The 17951-nt window shown below is 31.8% G+C and overlaps 2 protein-coding genes across 2 annotated transcripts; both read right to left on the minus strand.

The window, feature by feature from the left end:
• Positions 1-2208: 2208 nt before the first annotated feature.
• On the minus strand, positions 2209-4319 carry LOC108837529 (putative F-box protein At5g39480). The gene has a single exon (XM_018610562.2). It carries the CDS (start codon positions 4060-4062, stop codon positions 2458-2460), a length of 1605 nt encoding a protein of 534 aa, XP_018466064.2. The 5' UTR covers positions 4063-4319; the 3' UTR covers positions 2209-2457.
• A 7986-nt stretch (positions 4320-12305) lies between these two features.
• Positions 12306-14278, minus strand: LOC108852645 (putative F-box protein At5g39480). The gene has a single exon (XM_018626140.2). It carries the CDS (start codon positions 14243-14245, stop codon positions 12563-12565), a length of 1683 nt encoding a protein of 560 aa, XP_018481642.2. The 5' UTR covers positions 14246-14278; the 3' UTR covers positions 12306-12562.
• Positions 14279-17951: the final 3673 nt, after the last annotated feature.

Below are 17951 nucleotides of genomic sequence, written 5' to 3' on the forward strand. Positions count from 1 at the left end.
AAAATAACAAGTATATTTATTTTTAAAAATGATAAATATTTTTTAATTATAACATAGTTTATTTAATCTTCAAATACAATAACATGTACAAAATTTAACTATATGTATATTTTAGAATAATAACAATTTATATTAATATTTACTCTAAATATTTTAGTTATTTGTTAATTTTTATCCCGCCCGTAGGGCGGGTCGATCCTAGTAAAAACTAAAAGGTATATTTCAAATATCTTACTTTTTTATGAACTTACCCAGTTTAATATAAATGTAACCTTCATGTTTGGACATGAATAATAGTGGAAGTCTTCATAGCTGTAGGGTATTAAACGTTTGAGTCAGTGTATTTGACGGGCTCTCAATACTCCTTGATGAAAAGTATGGCTGCCTTGGATGTAGAACATAAGTTTGTAGGTGTCACAAACATGTGATTACTAAGGGCCAAAAGGTCCGACAAATGTTGGACATGGGACACATGTTTAAAAGAAAAGATACTCGGCCAAGAAGACACACATGAGTAAATTTCTACATCTGGATTGAATGACTCTCAAAACAGTCTCAACACTAATTTTCATAGCGGATTTTCTTTATTTTTATTGTCTAAATAGTTAGGACTTTTTCTCATTCTCTACCATGATCTTGGTTTGTTTTTTTATCTCTTAACAAAATGAACTCAGTTCTACTTCTATAGGTTATTAATAAGTTCACACTCTCTTGCACTTCAATACATATGGTTTCTAATAATGTTTAGTAATTGATGGCAATTCAAGTCCAAAAGACTAACATTTGGTCTATTGGTATTGACGTCTAAACTCTATGGTATCTTCCATGTTACACTATGAAGGAAACCAATAACTTCCATGACGCATGCTATCCGTGTTCACATTTTAACACCCGTGAACATGATTCGTATACTCATAAAACTTAGCTCAACAAAACAGAACCATTACCTCCGATCTGAGAGAGATTGAAAAACGTTCCCTGGTTGCTAAAGTTATTTTAAACTGATGTAAACACACCCCACCCTCACCATTATTCGTCTGCACCACACTAACCATTCATTGTCAAAACCATTACTAAGGTGTCGACTGGTTTTCCCGCTACCACCCGCAAACGCAGCTTTTGCGGTTTATAGCGGTTGTTGGCGTTTCGAAACAATCACAAAAAACGCTACAAATCGCTTCAAACCGCTCTGAACCTCTTAAAATCAAAAGCTGGTTCCAGCTAGCGTTTGCGGTTGCGGGCGGTTGCGGGAGGGTAAATTTTTTTTCTTTAAAAACAGAATAAATAAAAATAATACTAAAAATATCCAATAAAAATTTTCAATTGAAATAATAGAAATTGTAAAATGTATTCATATTATACTTCAATTTATATTATAAAATTCAAAACTAAAATATTTTCTATAAATTTTTAAAATTGAATAATATGATTTTATAAATATAAATTTTATATTTATCATATTATTATGATTTTAAATATTTTTATAATTACATAAAATATAAATATTATTAAATTATTATTTAACAGATGTTGCGTTTTGTAGTTTACCAGTCATAAGAGTCCCGCAAACGCAACAATTTCTAACAGCTATACCAGTCGTACAAATCTCTAAAAAACGCTTAAAACCGCAACCACCCGCACCCGCAAACTCCCGCAACCGCAACCGCAACCGCTGCGGTTACACCAGTCAGGCCCTAAATACAATAAGTCAGCAAACCTAAATATCACAGATAGTTAGAAATTATATTTCTTATGATCTCTATAGATACTAACATATCGTTTAGTAACTAACAAATTATTTTTTTACTATGAATATTTGGTGAAATTGTTTCACTCGAGTTAAAATAGAATTTGTCCATTAAATAGAGGAGCTTACGAAACATTTGTAGCTTTTAGCTAAAATACATATTTAGATTCATATTAAGAGTCGTTGATATTTTCAAATAAAGTTGGACAAACAAGAATTTCGTTATCAAACGGACAAAACCTTATATTATAACAAAACTAATATAGAAAATCAATAAATGGAATACATATCAAACTAAACAACTTCAAACAAAAGCAATACACTACGATCGATAACCACTATAAAAAATATATTAGAAAATATCATTTTCTTTTAACATATTTTTATTTTCATATCTTTATTTTTTTTTTTTCATATCTTTAACATATTTTATTTACTAAGATCATATAATAAATTATAAATTCATGTAAAAATAAAATATACAAACCCGGCGCTGCCGGAATACCACTAGTATAAATATAAATTACACAAATTCAACGTTGATCAACTGTTAAACAATTGTAACAGTAATGTTGTATAAATGTAATCTCAGAAACATTTGAGATGTTGTAAAGAAATTATGAGTTTATATCTCAGAAACAAGAAAAGAGCTTTGCAGAGTGTTCCATTTTTCCAAAGATTGCCCGGAGGAAGACGAACAGATTCATGAATCATGATAACTCAATAAAGACGTTTGTGTAAAATATCTCCAAATAAGTAAAGTTCTTAACTGGAGGCAAAGGAGGCACGCACGTACCTAAACCTTTCTTCAAGATCTCTTCAAGGTTTACTCTTTTAAAAGTAAACACGTCTGTAGTTTCATGCCAAACGAACGCAAGATGATCATGAGAGATCACATAAAGTGAACCAGGTATTGAACCGGGATGACGGAAACCATAACCACCTGAGATACCCCTTCCTGCGTAAGAGTGCTCAAAGTCTCTTCCATCTGCATCAAACGGAAAGGGCTCAAGGGAAGGTGTGTCGTCTATGTCCACAACAAACATTGCTGTTCCATTAGGATGGTCCACATAGTCAGTGCCTTCAAGTATTTTCGTCCCGATAAGAAGTTTCCCATTGTTGTTTTCAGATTCTTCGTAAGAGAGCATCAGTAGATAGAAAGCACTTCCGGTTTCGTCTTCATTGCATCTCCCAGGTGGCCACCCAAATGTACCTCCCCACAAACCGGCATGCTCTTCTTGGTTATTCATGGGATTGTTAACCGGCAGTTTGTAGAGAGAAAAGTTGTTTCCGTTTATGTTTGGCCACCCTTCGTAAGAAGACATCTCAGTGTAGGAAGCTTTGAGACTTAGACCGAATGTGTCACCAGCGCTAAGAAAGCTCAGGCGATTCGAATATCCAATCTCTCTTTCTTTGGCTGTTGCTAGGTATTCAACGGAAGGATCATAATTTTTCTCCCACATCTCGTTTATGTCTTCCTGCGTAGGATTGTAACAACACAGTCCATCCTCCTCGAGGTTCATGTGCTTCCAGTTCTCACCAAACTTTTGCATTTTAAGGAGCATAGTTCTGCGTTCCAACAGCATCCCTTCATCTTCTCTCCTTGTGGGAAACAACTTTACACTTAATGATGGTTCAAAAACATGCAGACCAACATGGCCTGTCACTACATCGACTAAGTTTCTTCTATCGCTTTCATCAAGGTTCTGAAATGGAACCTCACTCTTCCCCTGCCTCGGCTCAACCTCGAGCGAGAGCACATTGCAAGTCTTGTCAATGCCTGAAACTAGACCAGGGTACACGCAACTTCCTTCTCCGCCTCTTCCATGGAGGAAGAACTTGGTAGAGCCATCGTGATCACATATGATCTCAAACACCGGTGACCACATAACCCTCCCTTCTTGAATCCCCAAAGGACCAACCTTTTGTGGGATGATCCGGCAACCAACAACAGACAAGAAGCCAGGCATCACGTACACAACGTTCCCAAGCTCAGGTTCTTGGTGAACCCAAACCCCAACCAGAGGCTTCACTACCTCCACAAGAAACCGACAAAGAGCCTTGTAAGAAGAGATCCCGATCCTCCATCGGGCTATTTCGGATAAAGGAAGAACCTCTACGAGCTCGCATTGCACGAACCATATCTTCTCTGAATAATCCACACGCTCGCAGAGGCTTTTGCAGCATAAGCGTAGGTTGCATATGTCGCTTGGAGATAGAAAACGAGAGGTAGCAGCAAACACATCTTCTGGAAGCGACAGAAGCAGACAATTACCACCAAATGATTCTTCCGACCGTAACTCTCTGATCGTCATCTGGTCGTTCACTCGAAATGGGCTTTGCCGGAGTTTTAAGATAGAAACGCAGTCTGGGTACGGATCAGATTAGCCTTTTTTTATTTACACACACAAAAGAATCGAACTTACAGATCACACATCAAAAGTAAAGAAGAAAAACAGGAGAATCTTGCTAAAACAACGAGCCGGCAACAACCTATGACCCAGACATAGTTTTCTTCCAAATTATTAGTTGACTTTTTTAAAGAGAAAAATTTCATAAATTATCACAAAATATAAGGAGAAAAATTCTAGAACAGCATTCATTAAACAAAAAAAAAACTTAACTATCCTAAATTATAATCATGACTTTACCTTCTAAATAGCACAACCTTAAACCTTAACTTGATTTTCAATTTTTTTTTGAAAAAATCATTTTGAAATTAATAAATTATTTTTGAATGAATTTTATATAAGATATTAGTATAGGTTTTGAAAAATATCTAGACCCGTGAACAGAACCGTGTCAAACTAAAACAAACGAAACCAAAATTCAACTGAGTTTCATTTATAACCGAGAACTAAATGGGTATCTAAATTTTTTAAACACAAATTATATACTTACAAATATTAATTATATTTAATTTATAAATAACCAAATATCCTAAAATATTATTTATAAACCGAATTATCCAAATATTTTTTAGCTCAAAATATTTAAATCATCTAAATTACTCGATATTCTTATCTGAACAACCCAAATTACTCGATATTAAACTGAAACTCCAAATTATCTAATATTTTTATCTATAAATATTTAATTACCGCAAGAAGATGTGGAAGAACGTGTTGTTAATATAAATTAATTTTACTATAGAGTAACAGTAATTTTTTTTGTTATGAGTACAATCTATATATTATAATTATATAAGATAAATATTGCGTGAAAATATTATTTTAAGCTCATAATGTATGTTCAGTGCATTATTCAATAAATTATACATTTTTAGAATATTATGAGATGAAGTAGAAATTTAAAAAATCATTTATTTTCATAAATATCATTTATTAAGTTCAAAACCATATTTTAATACTTGTTTTTGAAGAATTAGAATTATTTAAAATTTAACTCAAAACTCCAATTTCCTGATGCAACAACATTGCATAAATAGATTTTTTTAAGAATGTTTCTATTTTAATAGTATAGATCCCTAGAAATATTAAGACGTGATTTTGTAGTTTACTTTTACATCGTATCAATTCATTGCCTGACTTTGTCTTCAAGACAAAGTGGGACACATAAAGATTTGGTAATAACATATAACAAGATTAAGACATGTAAGAGTTTTATATCAGGCCAAAAACCACAAGTGGAAGTTTCCAGGAAACTCGATCAAACAATGATATGTCCCCTGGAAATATTAATTCGTGATTTTGTAGTTTACTTTTACATTGGATCAAGTCATTGTTGCCTGACTTTGTCTTCAACATCAAATACAAAATTCTAGTAATGTTAGTCGTCCCTCAAAAACATAGAAAACTAGTTTAAAGACAAAGTGGGATACATTAAGATTTAGCAATAACATATAACAAGTTTAAGACATGTAAGAGTTCTATATCAGGTCATAAACCACAAGTGGAAGTTTTCAGGAAACTCGATCAAACAATAATATGTCCCCTGGAGATATTAAGACATGATTTTGTAGTTTACTTTTACATTGGATCAAGTCATTGTCTGACTTTGTCTTCAACATCAAATACAAAATTCTAATAATGTTTAGCCGTCCCTCAAAAACATAGAAAACTAGTTAAAAAGACAAAGTGGGACACATCAAGATTTAGCAATAACATATAACAAGACTAAGAAAGTAAGAGTTTTATATCAGGCCAAAAACCACAAGTGGAAGTTTCCAGGAAATTCGATCAAACAATAATATGTCATTAGATTCCAACAACTTGTTTTTGTTTCAAAAGGGCACATAGTATGATGAAACAAAAGAACTAAACATGGTTCATACATTCAACCAAACCTTAATGCTAGAAAACCTCTAAAGACGTCACGGGTCATATAATTGGGTAAAAATGTTATATTTATTAACTAGGTGGTAACATGCGTCTTCCATAGGATGAATGAATTAAAAAAATTATAACAGTTAATTTAACAGATACTACATTTTCACCCGCCCAACCGGGCGGGTTTTTGTTTTCTTTTATGTTTATATAATTATTTTATTGTCATTTTCAAAGTTATTGTATCATGAGATAAATGTAGATAGTTTAAAAAGAAAAAATTAGCTTCATAGATTTATATGATCGAGTAAATAATTAAACATTATGTTTTTGTTAAATTTGGGGAATAAACTATATAGTTAAAAAAATAGGTTTAAGGTAGTATAGATTAATGATTCTGGTTAATTTAAAAAAAATTCTAACTTTTAAAGTTAATTAACATCAAAAATATTGAAATAATTTTTAAGTTAATTAATAATTAAGGATGATATCACAGAAAATCAAGGCAACAATCTATGATATTAAAATAAATGCTTGGAATATTCTATATTTTTGTTCAATATCGATAATGATATGTATTATATCAAAGATAATATTTATTTTTTAATTAAGCGAAAATCTATCTATTTTTAAAAGTAGATTTTTTTGGTTAGTTATAACTGAATAGGAGTTGATATTTATTTAATTTGAATATTAATAGAATAAATATAGATATTATTCTAAAATTTAGAAGAACGTTAAGGATGGAAGAAGTTCTATTCACATATGAAGTTCACATATGTTCAGAGTTTCAAAATGTATAAATGTACTTTCAAATTATTCACATATGTTCAGAGCTGGCAATTGGCAAATAATCTTTATGAGATCATAAAAGAACTAAAACAATGAAACTATCAAGTGACCAGAAGAAAGTTCTGAAAATCATGGAAACTGATTACGCGATGTACACCAAGAAGCAACGAAGCTGTTTTTTAAAACAAAATGCTTCAGACTTGATGAATTATAATTGAAGTTCTGCAAATAAAGTGAAACTGATCACGCCATTTACACAAGAAGAAACGAAGGTGTTGCTTTAAAATGAATTGCTGGACTTTGATGAATTATTATAGTATAATAGTGATTGTAGATGTTCATTCATACCTCTCTGTTTATTTTTCATGATTTTTTGTTAGGTTTGTTAATTACAGTTTGGTTTTGGATAGTAGTCGATTAATTATTGTTTTGTTTCGGTCTAGGAGAAAATATGGTGATTAGTAATGTCAGATGAAATAATATGAAGATTAAAAATAAAATTTGACCAACTCTAGTAAGTAGTCCAAAATTAAAAATATCACACATGAATGAGAAGTCATGACTTCTCTTTTAATAGAATAGATTAGAAAGTTAAAAGTCATAGTTGAACGAAGGTTACATGTTAGAGATGTAACTTGGCTTCGAGTCAGACAGGAAATCCATATGACTCATAGTTTTTATGTGTTTTGAACTTTATAGATTGTGATACGGTAGATAAAAATTTACTCTGATATATATATAGTAATAACTAATAGGGTTTACGCCATAATATTTGAGTCAATCAATATATTACATCGCGAGATTAATGGCAAAAGGTTCCTATAATTTTCTGTATAATTTTTAATTGGCCATGAGAATTTAAATAAATTAGTAGTAACTTTCCTATATTAAACAAAACCAGAATGCGTTACTGAGATTGCATATATCAGTTTTCTATTTTTTGGCTGTTGCATAAATTACTTATAGGATATATATAGTAATAACTAATAGGGTTTTGGCCACAATAATTGATTCAATCAATTATATTACATGCGAGGTTAATGATAAAAAATCCTTATAACTTATCTATATAATTTTTTAACTGACTATAAGAATTTAAATAAATTGGTAGTAACTTTCCTACATTAACCGAAACCAGAATGCATTATGAGGATTGCGTATATTAGTTTCCTATTTTTTTGGCTACTGCATAAATGACGGTCAAGCGTAAAATTAGCAAAAAAAATCAAATAAATATATGAAAAGAATATTAGTAGATTTTTATATTTTTTTCCTATATTTACTTGATACCTTTTGCTAATTTCACATTTTATTTTACTTATTAATCATGATATTTAACCATAAGCTTAGTCATTTTGAATTTTTAAAATGGACTCATAATTTGTCTATCACCATTTATGATGATTTACTAATTACAAAGTCAATGTGCTTAAATTAAGGGATTGATTGAGCCTTTATATGAATTTTCTTTTAGAATGAAATTGGAGAATCAATCTCAATTTTGTGAGAACCTATTCTAACTGAAACATTTATATTCCCTTTATATGACATATATCATGAAACAAATTATATTGTACAGTTTACGTATCTAATAAAATTAAATAAAACAAATGATATATTAAGGAAAATAAATGATATGTATATAAGTCATATAAAAAACATATATGAATACGAACAGTTTATGTTTGTGTGCATAATCGACTGATAATATTGCCAATAAATAAAATTTATGATCTTCACATGAAAATTACATGTATTGCAAGCTATAAAATGATGATAACAAACAAACAAACAATAAATATATTCATGACCTACAATATAGCAATAATCTATATTCATAATGAAATATGAACACCACATTGTATAAAATATGTACGGAGTATCTCGCCATCCAGTTATAGTTCTTCAAAATATGGTTGTTTTGGTATAAACTTGTGAGATACAACTATAGTACTTCTCACAATATCAATAATATAAAATCGATAATAATACGACAAGTCTTGTTACAGACTCGTGAGATACAACTATAGTACTCATGATAAAATTACAAAATAAGTTAAAAATGCTAATCAAATCTTCGGAATTACACTATCTATAACATTTTTAACATGCATATAAAATGAAACATATACTTCACTTTGTAGATTTATTTGGCAATTGCATGACATGTAATTAGCGTAGGCAAAAGAGAGGTATTAAAAAGGATGTGAGGTGCATTGTGGTGTTGACATCTAAGAAATGACAAAGTTGTTAATCATACAAGTGGGTGAGGTTTATTTTTTAAAAATGCACTTTAAATAATAAAAAGAGGATTTGAAGATTTATGGGTTATAGAAACAAAATCTGTGTTCAAGATCGGTATTTTTTAGGAAAAAATATTCAGAATTTTCATTGATAGAGACATTACAGATTTCAATTATAATGAGGTTCGTGTAATAACATTTTCGCATAAAATTTGAATTGATAAATATGGCAAGAACGTCAACATCTCATACAAGAAGTTGAATAAAAGATTCACTGAACATTACATATCACATGGCAAATGCAACGCATGGAGATCGATATCGATTCTTGGCTGAACTGAAATAAATCCAAAATTATGTACAACGATCATGCAATGACTAGCAATGTATAGAATGGAGTTATGAAAGAAAAAAAAAATTTGTTCAAAATTTTTTTTTGTTTGTTCAAAAAAATTGTTACGCGTTAAAATATAAACTAGACAAAAACGAACGATGGGAGGAAAAGAAAGATAGACATATAGATGGGTTGGTTCGGGGGATAGCACCCTCAAAATTCGGATCCAAAACACATACACCAATGATGACAAAGAAAGGTTCAGCTTCTCTGTTCTTTCTCTTTGCTCTCTGATATACCATGAAATTTATCTGATTTCAACCATGGTATATAAGTGTTTTAAGATATAAATATAATGTTTTGGAGTCTATTTAGTATGTTTACAGATTCATGAGTCATTTGGAGTAAAGTGGAGATTTTGGAGCATTTCAGAGTATTTTAGAGATTTCATCTGAGCTGGCCGTCGACCAACACATATGGGTCGACAAGGAGATATTATAATCAATCGATGCACATTTAGTGCTATCGATCGATAGCGAGCGCGCAGAAACCCACTTTGGTCACAGCCAACTTGAAGCCCAAGACTTCACCAAATCACAAGAATACCCCTGACGAGTTTTAACCTAGTATTTATGTGTTCTGCCATTTTATTAGGCAATACACACTTTCAATACTTTTCAATACTTTCATATTTTCACAGCAAAAAGGTTTTAAGTTTAGAGTTTGAGAGAAGAGCATAACTTTTCAGATATTGTCTTAGAACTCCAGATTTCTTATTTATCTGTCTATGCAGTATTATTTATCTATTGCTATGTTTTACTTTACTATGTCTGAGTATTTCACCTTGTTAGGTTTAGGGTTCAAATAGGATATGATGGATTAGCCCAAACTATAGAATTTCTAAGTTGCTAGAGATATTCATCTTGAGAATTGTGTTTAATGCTTGTGTTCTAGATTAGCTAACTAGAACTCTGATAATAGGATAGTTAGGCCCAAGCGACAGCTTGGTCTCTCACCTGAATAGATTCCCTGAGCTAGGATTGCTAGAAACATGCGGAAGTTGATCTAGGAAGACTAGTGAACATTTTTCAACCCGATCTTAAAGCTTCTCTAGAAGCGTATCGATCGCTAGTCCTACAGACTAATCGATCAACGCGACGAAAGGTGTATTGATCGATACTCCTATAGAGTAATCGACCGACACTTTCTTTAGACCAACAACCGGAAGCTGAGTTTCAAGATCTAGACAATAGATAGTCTAAAAATACGGAAGTTGATCAACTATTGATTTGTTGAGTTCTCATATATCATGCATGCATGCTTAGTTTCTATATCTCTATAATCCTTATTTTTTGAATAGAAACCCTAAGCTTAACTCGTTATTAATATTGTCTTAAACCCCAATCAATTCATCTGAACAATTACTTGTTCATCACAGATTGCTTTCATTAATAATATTCGACCTAGCTTTTAGGATTTATTGTGTGCCCTACCTCTCTGTGGATTCGATCTCTAAGTATTACAATTGAACCTCTTATTTCAGAGAGTAGTTCACTCATGATAATTTGAGTGAGATCAAATTTGGCATCGTTTCCGGGGAGTTTTGTTCGCCATTAGATCATGTTTAGTCCGATTTCGTCTAGGTTTTCTTTAATACTACAAAATCTCATAAAAAATTATGGTCTTTAAGGTGCATGCCCAGCAGTACCTTAAGCAACATGAAATCACCACTATTCTTCTCAGATCCCGCACGATCCGCAATGGGAAACGTTCTGCATCGATCTATAGTAACACTCAATAGTCGACCAATTTTCGCACCTCTACGTCGACCGAAATTCGCATATGCAATTCGACTGACACTCGCCTATCACCGTTGACCGAATCTACTCTTCCGTTGACCGACATCACCCATCCGACATCGATCGATACTCAGCCGCAAGACATGGTTAAGACTCTTATTCTCACACGGGACGGGAATGGAAACAGGCATGACCAGGATGGTCATCCGTGTAATGCAGCAGGTCAGAGGATATATGATCAGGGGGCTACAATCTCTGATCATATTGATATAAATAATGATGTAGATGAGGCTGCTCGACCAAGAACGTTGGCCGATTACAACCGTACAGCCAACAGGTCTGCTATTCGTCCTCCAGCTATCCAGAGGCATGATTTCGAGCTGAAGCCCTAGTACTTTACACTCGTGGGACAGACATCCTACTATGGTCTACCACTCAAGCATCCGATGGACTGGAGAGGTTCGAGAATTTAGTTTCTGCTATAAATCAAATGGAGTCCCTGAAGACTATCTACTTTGCAAGCTCTTCAACTTATTTGCTGGAGATGCTTCCGGACTGACTTAAAAAGCTACCACCATGATCTCTTACTTCCTGGAGTAACATCAAGAATGATTTCCTGCAAAACTTCTTTGATGAATCAAGAGCCGAAGATTTGAGAAGCAAAATTGATACATTCAGACATGAACCTACAGAATCATTCAGAAACTTCTGGATCATATTACAAAAATATCCTCATCGTTAACTAAGTAAAATTTCACAATCAATTACATTAGCAGACCAAAAATGAACCGTCTTATTAACATACATTTTATACGACTATATAAATCAAAACTTCCATCACAAAAAAAAAACTACCTCGTCCGCTATCAAGTTTCAAACAACTCTTTCGAGACGTCTAATGAAATATCATCTCTGCAGTCGTGCAGTTGTTAAGAACCATCATCGGTCATGCCATGCAATCATCTCTATTCTCTAGCACTGGCTGAATCTACTCAATATAATCGTATTTACAAGAAATTTAACACTGAAACCGTTGGCCATCTATCCACTTGTAGAAAATATGCATATCGAATTACACAAATAACCAACAAAAAAATTCACAAATTTGAATAATATAAATGTCAAACAAAGAATCCGCTCAAACAATCCGGACATAACACGGACACACTACTAGTATATAAATATAAATTACACAAATTCAACGTTGATCAACTGTTAAACTATTGTAACAGTAATGTAATCTCAGAAACATTTGAGATGATGTAAAAATTATGAGTTTATATCTCAGAAACAAGAAAAGAACTTTGCAGAGTGTTCCATTTTCCAAAGATTGCCCGGAGGAAGACGAACAGATTCATGAATCATGATGGCTCAGTAAAGACATTTGCGTAAGACCTTTGCATATAAGTAAAATTATTAGTTGGAGGCAAAGGAGGCACGCACGTACCTAAACCTTTCTTCAAGATCTCTTCAAGGTTTAGTCTTTTAAAAGTAAACACGTCTGTAGTTTCATGCCAGACGAACGCGAGATGATCATGAGAGATCACATAAAGTGAACCAGGTTTTGAACCAGGATAACGGAAACCATAACCATCTGATATACCCTTTCCCTTGTAAGAATGCTCAGAGTCTATTCCATCTGTATCGAACGGAAAGGGCTCAAGGGAAGGTGTGTCGTCTATATCCACAACAAACATTGCTGTTCCATTAGGATGATTGCAATGGGCTTCGAGTATTTTCGTCCCGATAAGACATTTCCCATTGTTCTTTTTTTTCTTTTTCTTTTTTTTTTTGGAACATGTTTCCCATGGTTCGTTTTTGGATTCTGCGTAAGAGAGCATCAGTAGATAAAAAGCATTTCTGGTTTCATCTTCATTACATCTCCCAGGTGGCCACCCAAACGTTCCTCCCCACAAACCGGCATGCTCTTCGTCATCTCCAGGACTCTTCATTGGTAGTTTATGAAGGCAAAAGCGGTTTGGATCCATTATTGGCCACCCTTCGTAAGAAGACATCTCAGTGTAGGAAGCTTTGAGACTTAGACCGAATGTGTCACCAGCGCTAAGAAAGCTCAGGCGATTCACACATGGGGCACCACCCATCTCGTTTATGTCTTCCTGCGTAGGATTGCAACACAGGCCATCTTCCTCGAGGTTCATGTGCTTCCAGTTCTCACCAAACTTGTGCATTTTAAGGAGCATGGTTCTGCGCTCCAACAGCATCCCTTCATCTTCTCTCTTTGTGGGAAATAACTTTACACTTAATGGTTCAGATACATTTAGACCTACATGGCTTGTTACTAGTTCCAGTAAGTTTCTTCTATCGCTATCATCGAGGTTCTGAAATGGAACCCCACTCTTCCCTTGCCTCGGCTCAACCTCGAGTGAGAGCGCATTGCAAGTCTTGTCCATGCCTGAAACAAGACCAGGGTACACGCAACTTCCTTCTCTGCCTCTTCCATGGAGGAAGAACTTGGTAGAGCCATCGTGATCACATATGATCTCAAACACCGGTGACCACATAACCCTCCCTTCCTGAATCCCCAAAGGACCAACCTTTTGTGGGATGATCCGGCAACCAACAACAGACAAGAAGCCAGGCATCACGTACACAACGTTCCCAAGCTCAGGTTCTTGGTGAACCCAAACCCCAACCAGAGGCTTCACTACCTCCACAAGAAACCGACAAAGAGCCTTGTAAGAAGAGATCCCGATCCTCCATCGGGCTATTTCGGATAAAGGAAGAACCTCTACGAGCTCGCATTGCACGAACCATATCTTCTCTGAATAATCCACACGCTCGCAGAGGCTTTTGCAGCATAAGCGTAGGTTGCATATGTCGCTTGGAGATAGAAAACGAGAGGTAGCAGCAAACACATCTTCTGGAAGCGACAGAAGCAGACAATTACCACCAAATGATTCTTCCGACCGTAACTCTCTGATCGTCATCTGGTCGTTCACCCGAAATGGGCTTTGCCGGAGTTTTAAGATTAGCTTTTTCATTTTTTTACACGCACAAAAGAATCGAACTTTCAAATCAGACATCAAAAGTAAAGAAGAAAAACAGGAGAATTTACAGTTTATGCCACTGGAACGACCAAATTTAATTAAAGTCCCAAGCGCTTATTTATATTTATTTACAGTGGATTGGTTCAATTTGATCCCGGTTACTTGAAACCGTAATTTATTATTGATATATTCTTATAAAAATTATTGTTAGAATTGTTAGAAAATAGCTTAGTCTATCTACATATATATTATAATTTCAAAAAAACTTTTAAATTAACTAGTAGTGTACAAAAAAATATTCTCTATTCTTTTTTTTTAAAGGTATAGAATTACTTAATATGATTAACATATATATCACAATTAATAATTTTAAATAATAAAAAATTGATAACACATTTTTATTTTTTCTAAAATATTATTTATGGGTCTAGAATATTAGACGAAGCACTTTTAAGCTTCATCGTATCAAATTTGCTTTTGATACAATTTTAAAACAGTATCCACCAATATTTTTTTTTTTCTCATCAAAATTAATGGACTTGACAATTTTTAATGATTAACGTGCATAGTAGAAAATGTTTTGGTTTAAAAATCGTTGTATATCCAAAATAAGTATGAACCATCATCATTTTCGTTTAAAATTTGGTTACAATAAAAATATATGGTTGAGCAAAAAATCTGAATCCAAATAAAATTCAATCCAAAAAAATAGTACAGAACTTTAATTATATTGGTTAGATATCCGAACAGATTCAAAATTTTGGTATCTAGAAAATTGGAACCGAACCCGATCCAAACCGAAATATTTCGAGTATCAAGATATATTCGAACAAGATTTATATTCATAAATATATTAATTATTTTAAAATTTAATATCTAAAAGATTATACAAAATACATAAGATGTTTTTAAGTTGTCCAACCTACTTAATATATATATATATATATATATATATATATAAAATAGTAAAATTATATAACTAAAATAGTCAAACGTTACTCAAAATACCAAAAATACTGAGAATATCTATTCATTTTTGTCCAAATATTTAAGCTAAACCGATTTTTATGTTAAGTTTAAGTATTTTGGTATACATTATTCAAATTTATATTTACATATTATTTCTATTTTTAGATTTTGAGAAATTTAAAGTATATATGAACTTTATTTTATAAATAAAAAAATAAATGAGTTATCCGAACCTAACCCCAAACCAAATAAGCAAAGATTCGAACCAAACCTGCAAAGATCCGACCGAAGCTAACCAAACCAAATGGTACCCGCATGTCATCCCTAATCAAATGTAAAAAAAAAATTATTAATAACAATTATGTATTGTTTAAAATATTTAGATATAGCATATTTTAAAAAAACTTACTCCGCGCAAGGTGTGGGTTATCATCTAGATTCATATATTATCACAAAATATGAGGAGAAAACTTCTAGAACAACATTCATTAAACAAACAAAAAAACTTAACTATCCTAAATTATAATCATGACTTTACCTTCTAAATAGCAAAGCCTTAACTAGATTTTTGAATTTTTGTTTTGAAAATATTGTTTACGAAATTAATAAATTATTTTTGTATGAATTTTTATATATGATATTTTTATAGGTTTACAAAAACATCTGGACTCGTGAACCGAACCGTGTCAAACTAAAAAATAAAAACCGAAACAGAAATTCCACTGAGTTTCATTTATAACAACTACAAGTTATATACTTACAAATATTAATTATATTTAATTTATAAATAACCAAATATCCTATATAAAATATTATTTATAAACTGGATTATCCAAATATTTTTTTTGCTCAAAATATTTGAATTATATAAATTATATGATATTTTTATACGAACAACCCGAATTACTCGATATAAGACTGATACTCCAAATTATCTAATATATCTATCTATAAATATTTAATTACCGAAAGAAGAAGTGGGAGAACATGTTGTTAATATAAATTAATTTTATTATAGAGTAACAGTAAATTTTTTTCTATGAGTACAATCTATATATTTTAATTATATAAGATAAATATTGCGTGTTAATATTATTTTAAGCTCATAATGTATGTTTAATGCATTATTCATTAAATTATACATTTCTGAATATTATGAGATGAAGTAGAAATTAAAAAAAAATCCTTTATTTTCATAAATATCATTTATTTTCATAAATATCATTTATTAAGTTCAAAACCATATTTTGATAGTTATTTTTGAAGAACTAGAATTGCCTGATATTTAAACTCAAAACTCCAAATCACCTAATATTTTTATATATAATCTAAAATGGCTTATTCCCCTACGAACTAATTGTTCCCGGCTTTTTCACATACGAACTTTTAAGCCATGCTAAAAACCACACGAACAACGGAAATATTGTTTATTCCCTTATGAACTAATTATTTCTAGTTTTTTCACACACAAATTTTTAAACTTTGCCAAAAACCACATTAACTACGCTATTTTTTGAATTACATACACAAACTATCAATTTTAAGCTAATTTCTCTAAAATCGTAAATTGTGTTATTCAAACATTAACTTAGTTTATGACAGATGTATAGCCGGTTTAATTTGGGTTGATAAAAAAGGATAATACATCATTTTGTACTTTTTTTTCTTTTTGTCAACTGCTCTTCTTCTTCAAAAATCGTTTTACTCTTCATCATCAATTGGAAATAAAATTTATTATTTTGTAGAAGATTAAACGTTTTACTGATGGATAAAGAAAGAAGAGCAGTAACACAGCGGATTGGTAAACTAGTAGTTGCTGCTCTTCTTTCTTTATGCATCATGTAAAACATTTAATCTTCTATAAAATAATAAATTTTATTCCCAATTAATGATGAAGAGTAAAACAGTTTTTGAAGAAGAAGAGTAGTTGACAAAAAGAAAAAAAGAACAAAATGGTGTATTATCCTTTTTTATCAACCCAAATTAAACCGGTTATACACCTGTCATAAACTAAGTTAATGTTTGAATAACACAATTTACGATTTTAGGGAATTAGCTTAAAATTGATAGTTTGTGTATGTAATTCAAAAAATAGCGTAATTCATGTGGTTTTCGGCAAAGTTTAAAGATTTGTGTGTGAAAAAACTGGAAATAATTAGTTCATAAGGGAATAAGCAATATTTCCGTTGTTCGTGTGGTTTTTGGCATGGCTTAAAAGTTCCTGTGTGAAAAAGCCGGGAACAACTAGTTCGTAGGGGAATAAGCCATTTTCCCTCTAATCTGGACTGGCAGCAGAAAGAATAAACTCCGTAACTGTATATAATTAAGATTGGTTTATGTTCATCGTGTAGTATTCTATCTGAGGTTATACCAATTGATATGTTCCTACAAAATTTGGATTTAATGAAAATCTATTAATTCAAAATATGATAAATTCCAAAAACCTGTCATTAACATGTGAACCGACACTGGTTGATCCAGCAAATACTCAGAAAAAATCTTATAATATTGTTTTTAATATTGATTAAACTTCTAGTATACTTTATAATAGTACATAAAATCTAATAAATTATTTAATTTGTCATATAAATTAAACTAATTGTATTAATGTTATGCATTTTAGTTTATTGGTATTTAAAACTTTAATCAGAATTAGAAAAGAAAGTACTGTATGCGGTATTTGAACCATTAATCTATTTTTGACATACAATATGTTAAATATTAGTGAGCTAGATAATGTAATTATGTATGATATTCAAAAGTGTATATGTAA

The sequence above is a fragment of the Raphanus sativus genome, chromosome 4, assembly GCF_000801105.2.
Source record: "Raphanus sativus cultivar WK10039 chromosome 4, ASM80110v3, whole genome shotgun sequence".
Classification (NCBI taxonomy): domain Eukaryota; kingdom Viridiplantae; phylum Streptophyta; class Magnoliopsida; order Brassicales; family Brassicaceae; genus Raphanus; species Raphanus sativus.

Coding starts and splice junctions, on each gene's coding strand:
- LOC108837529 (XM_018610562.2), bottom strand. CDS start 4,062: ATGACGATCAGAGAGTTACGGTCGGAAGAATCATTTGGTGGTAATTGT.
- LOC108852645 (XM_018626140.2), bottom strand. CDS start 14,245: ATGTCTGATTTGAAAGTTCGATTCTTTTGTGCGTGTAAAAAAATGAAA.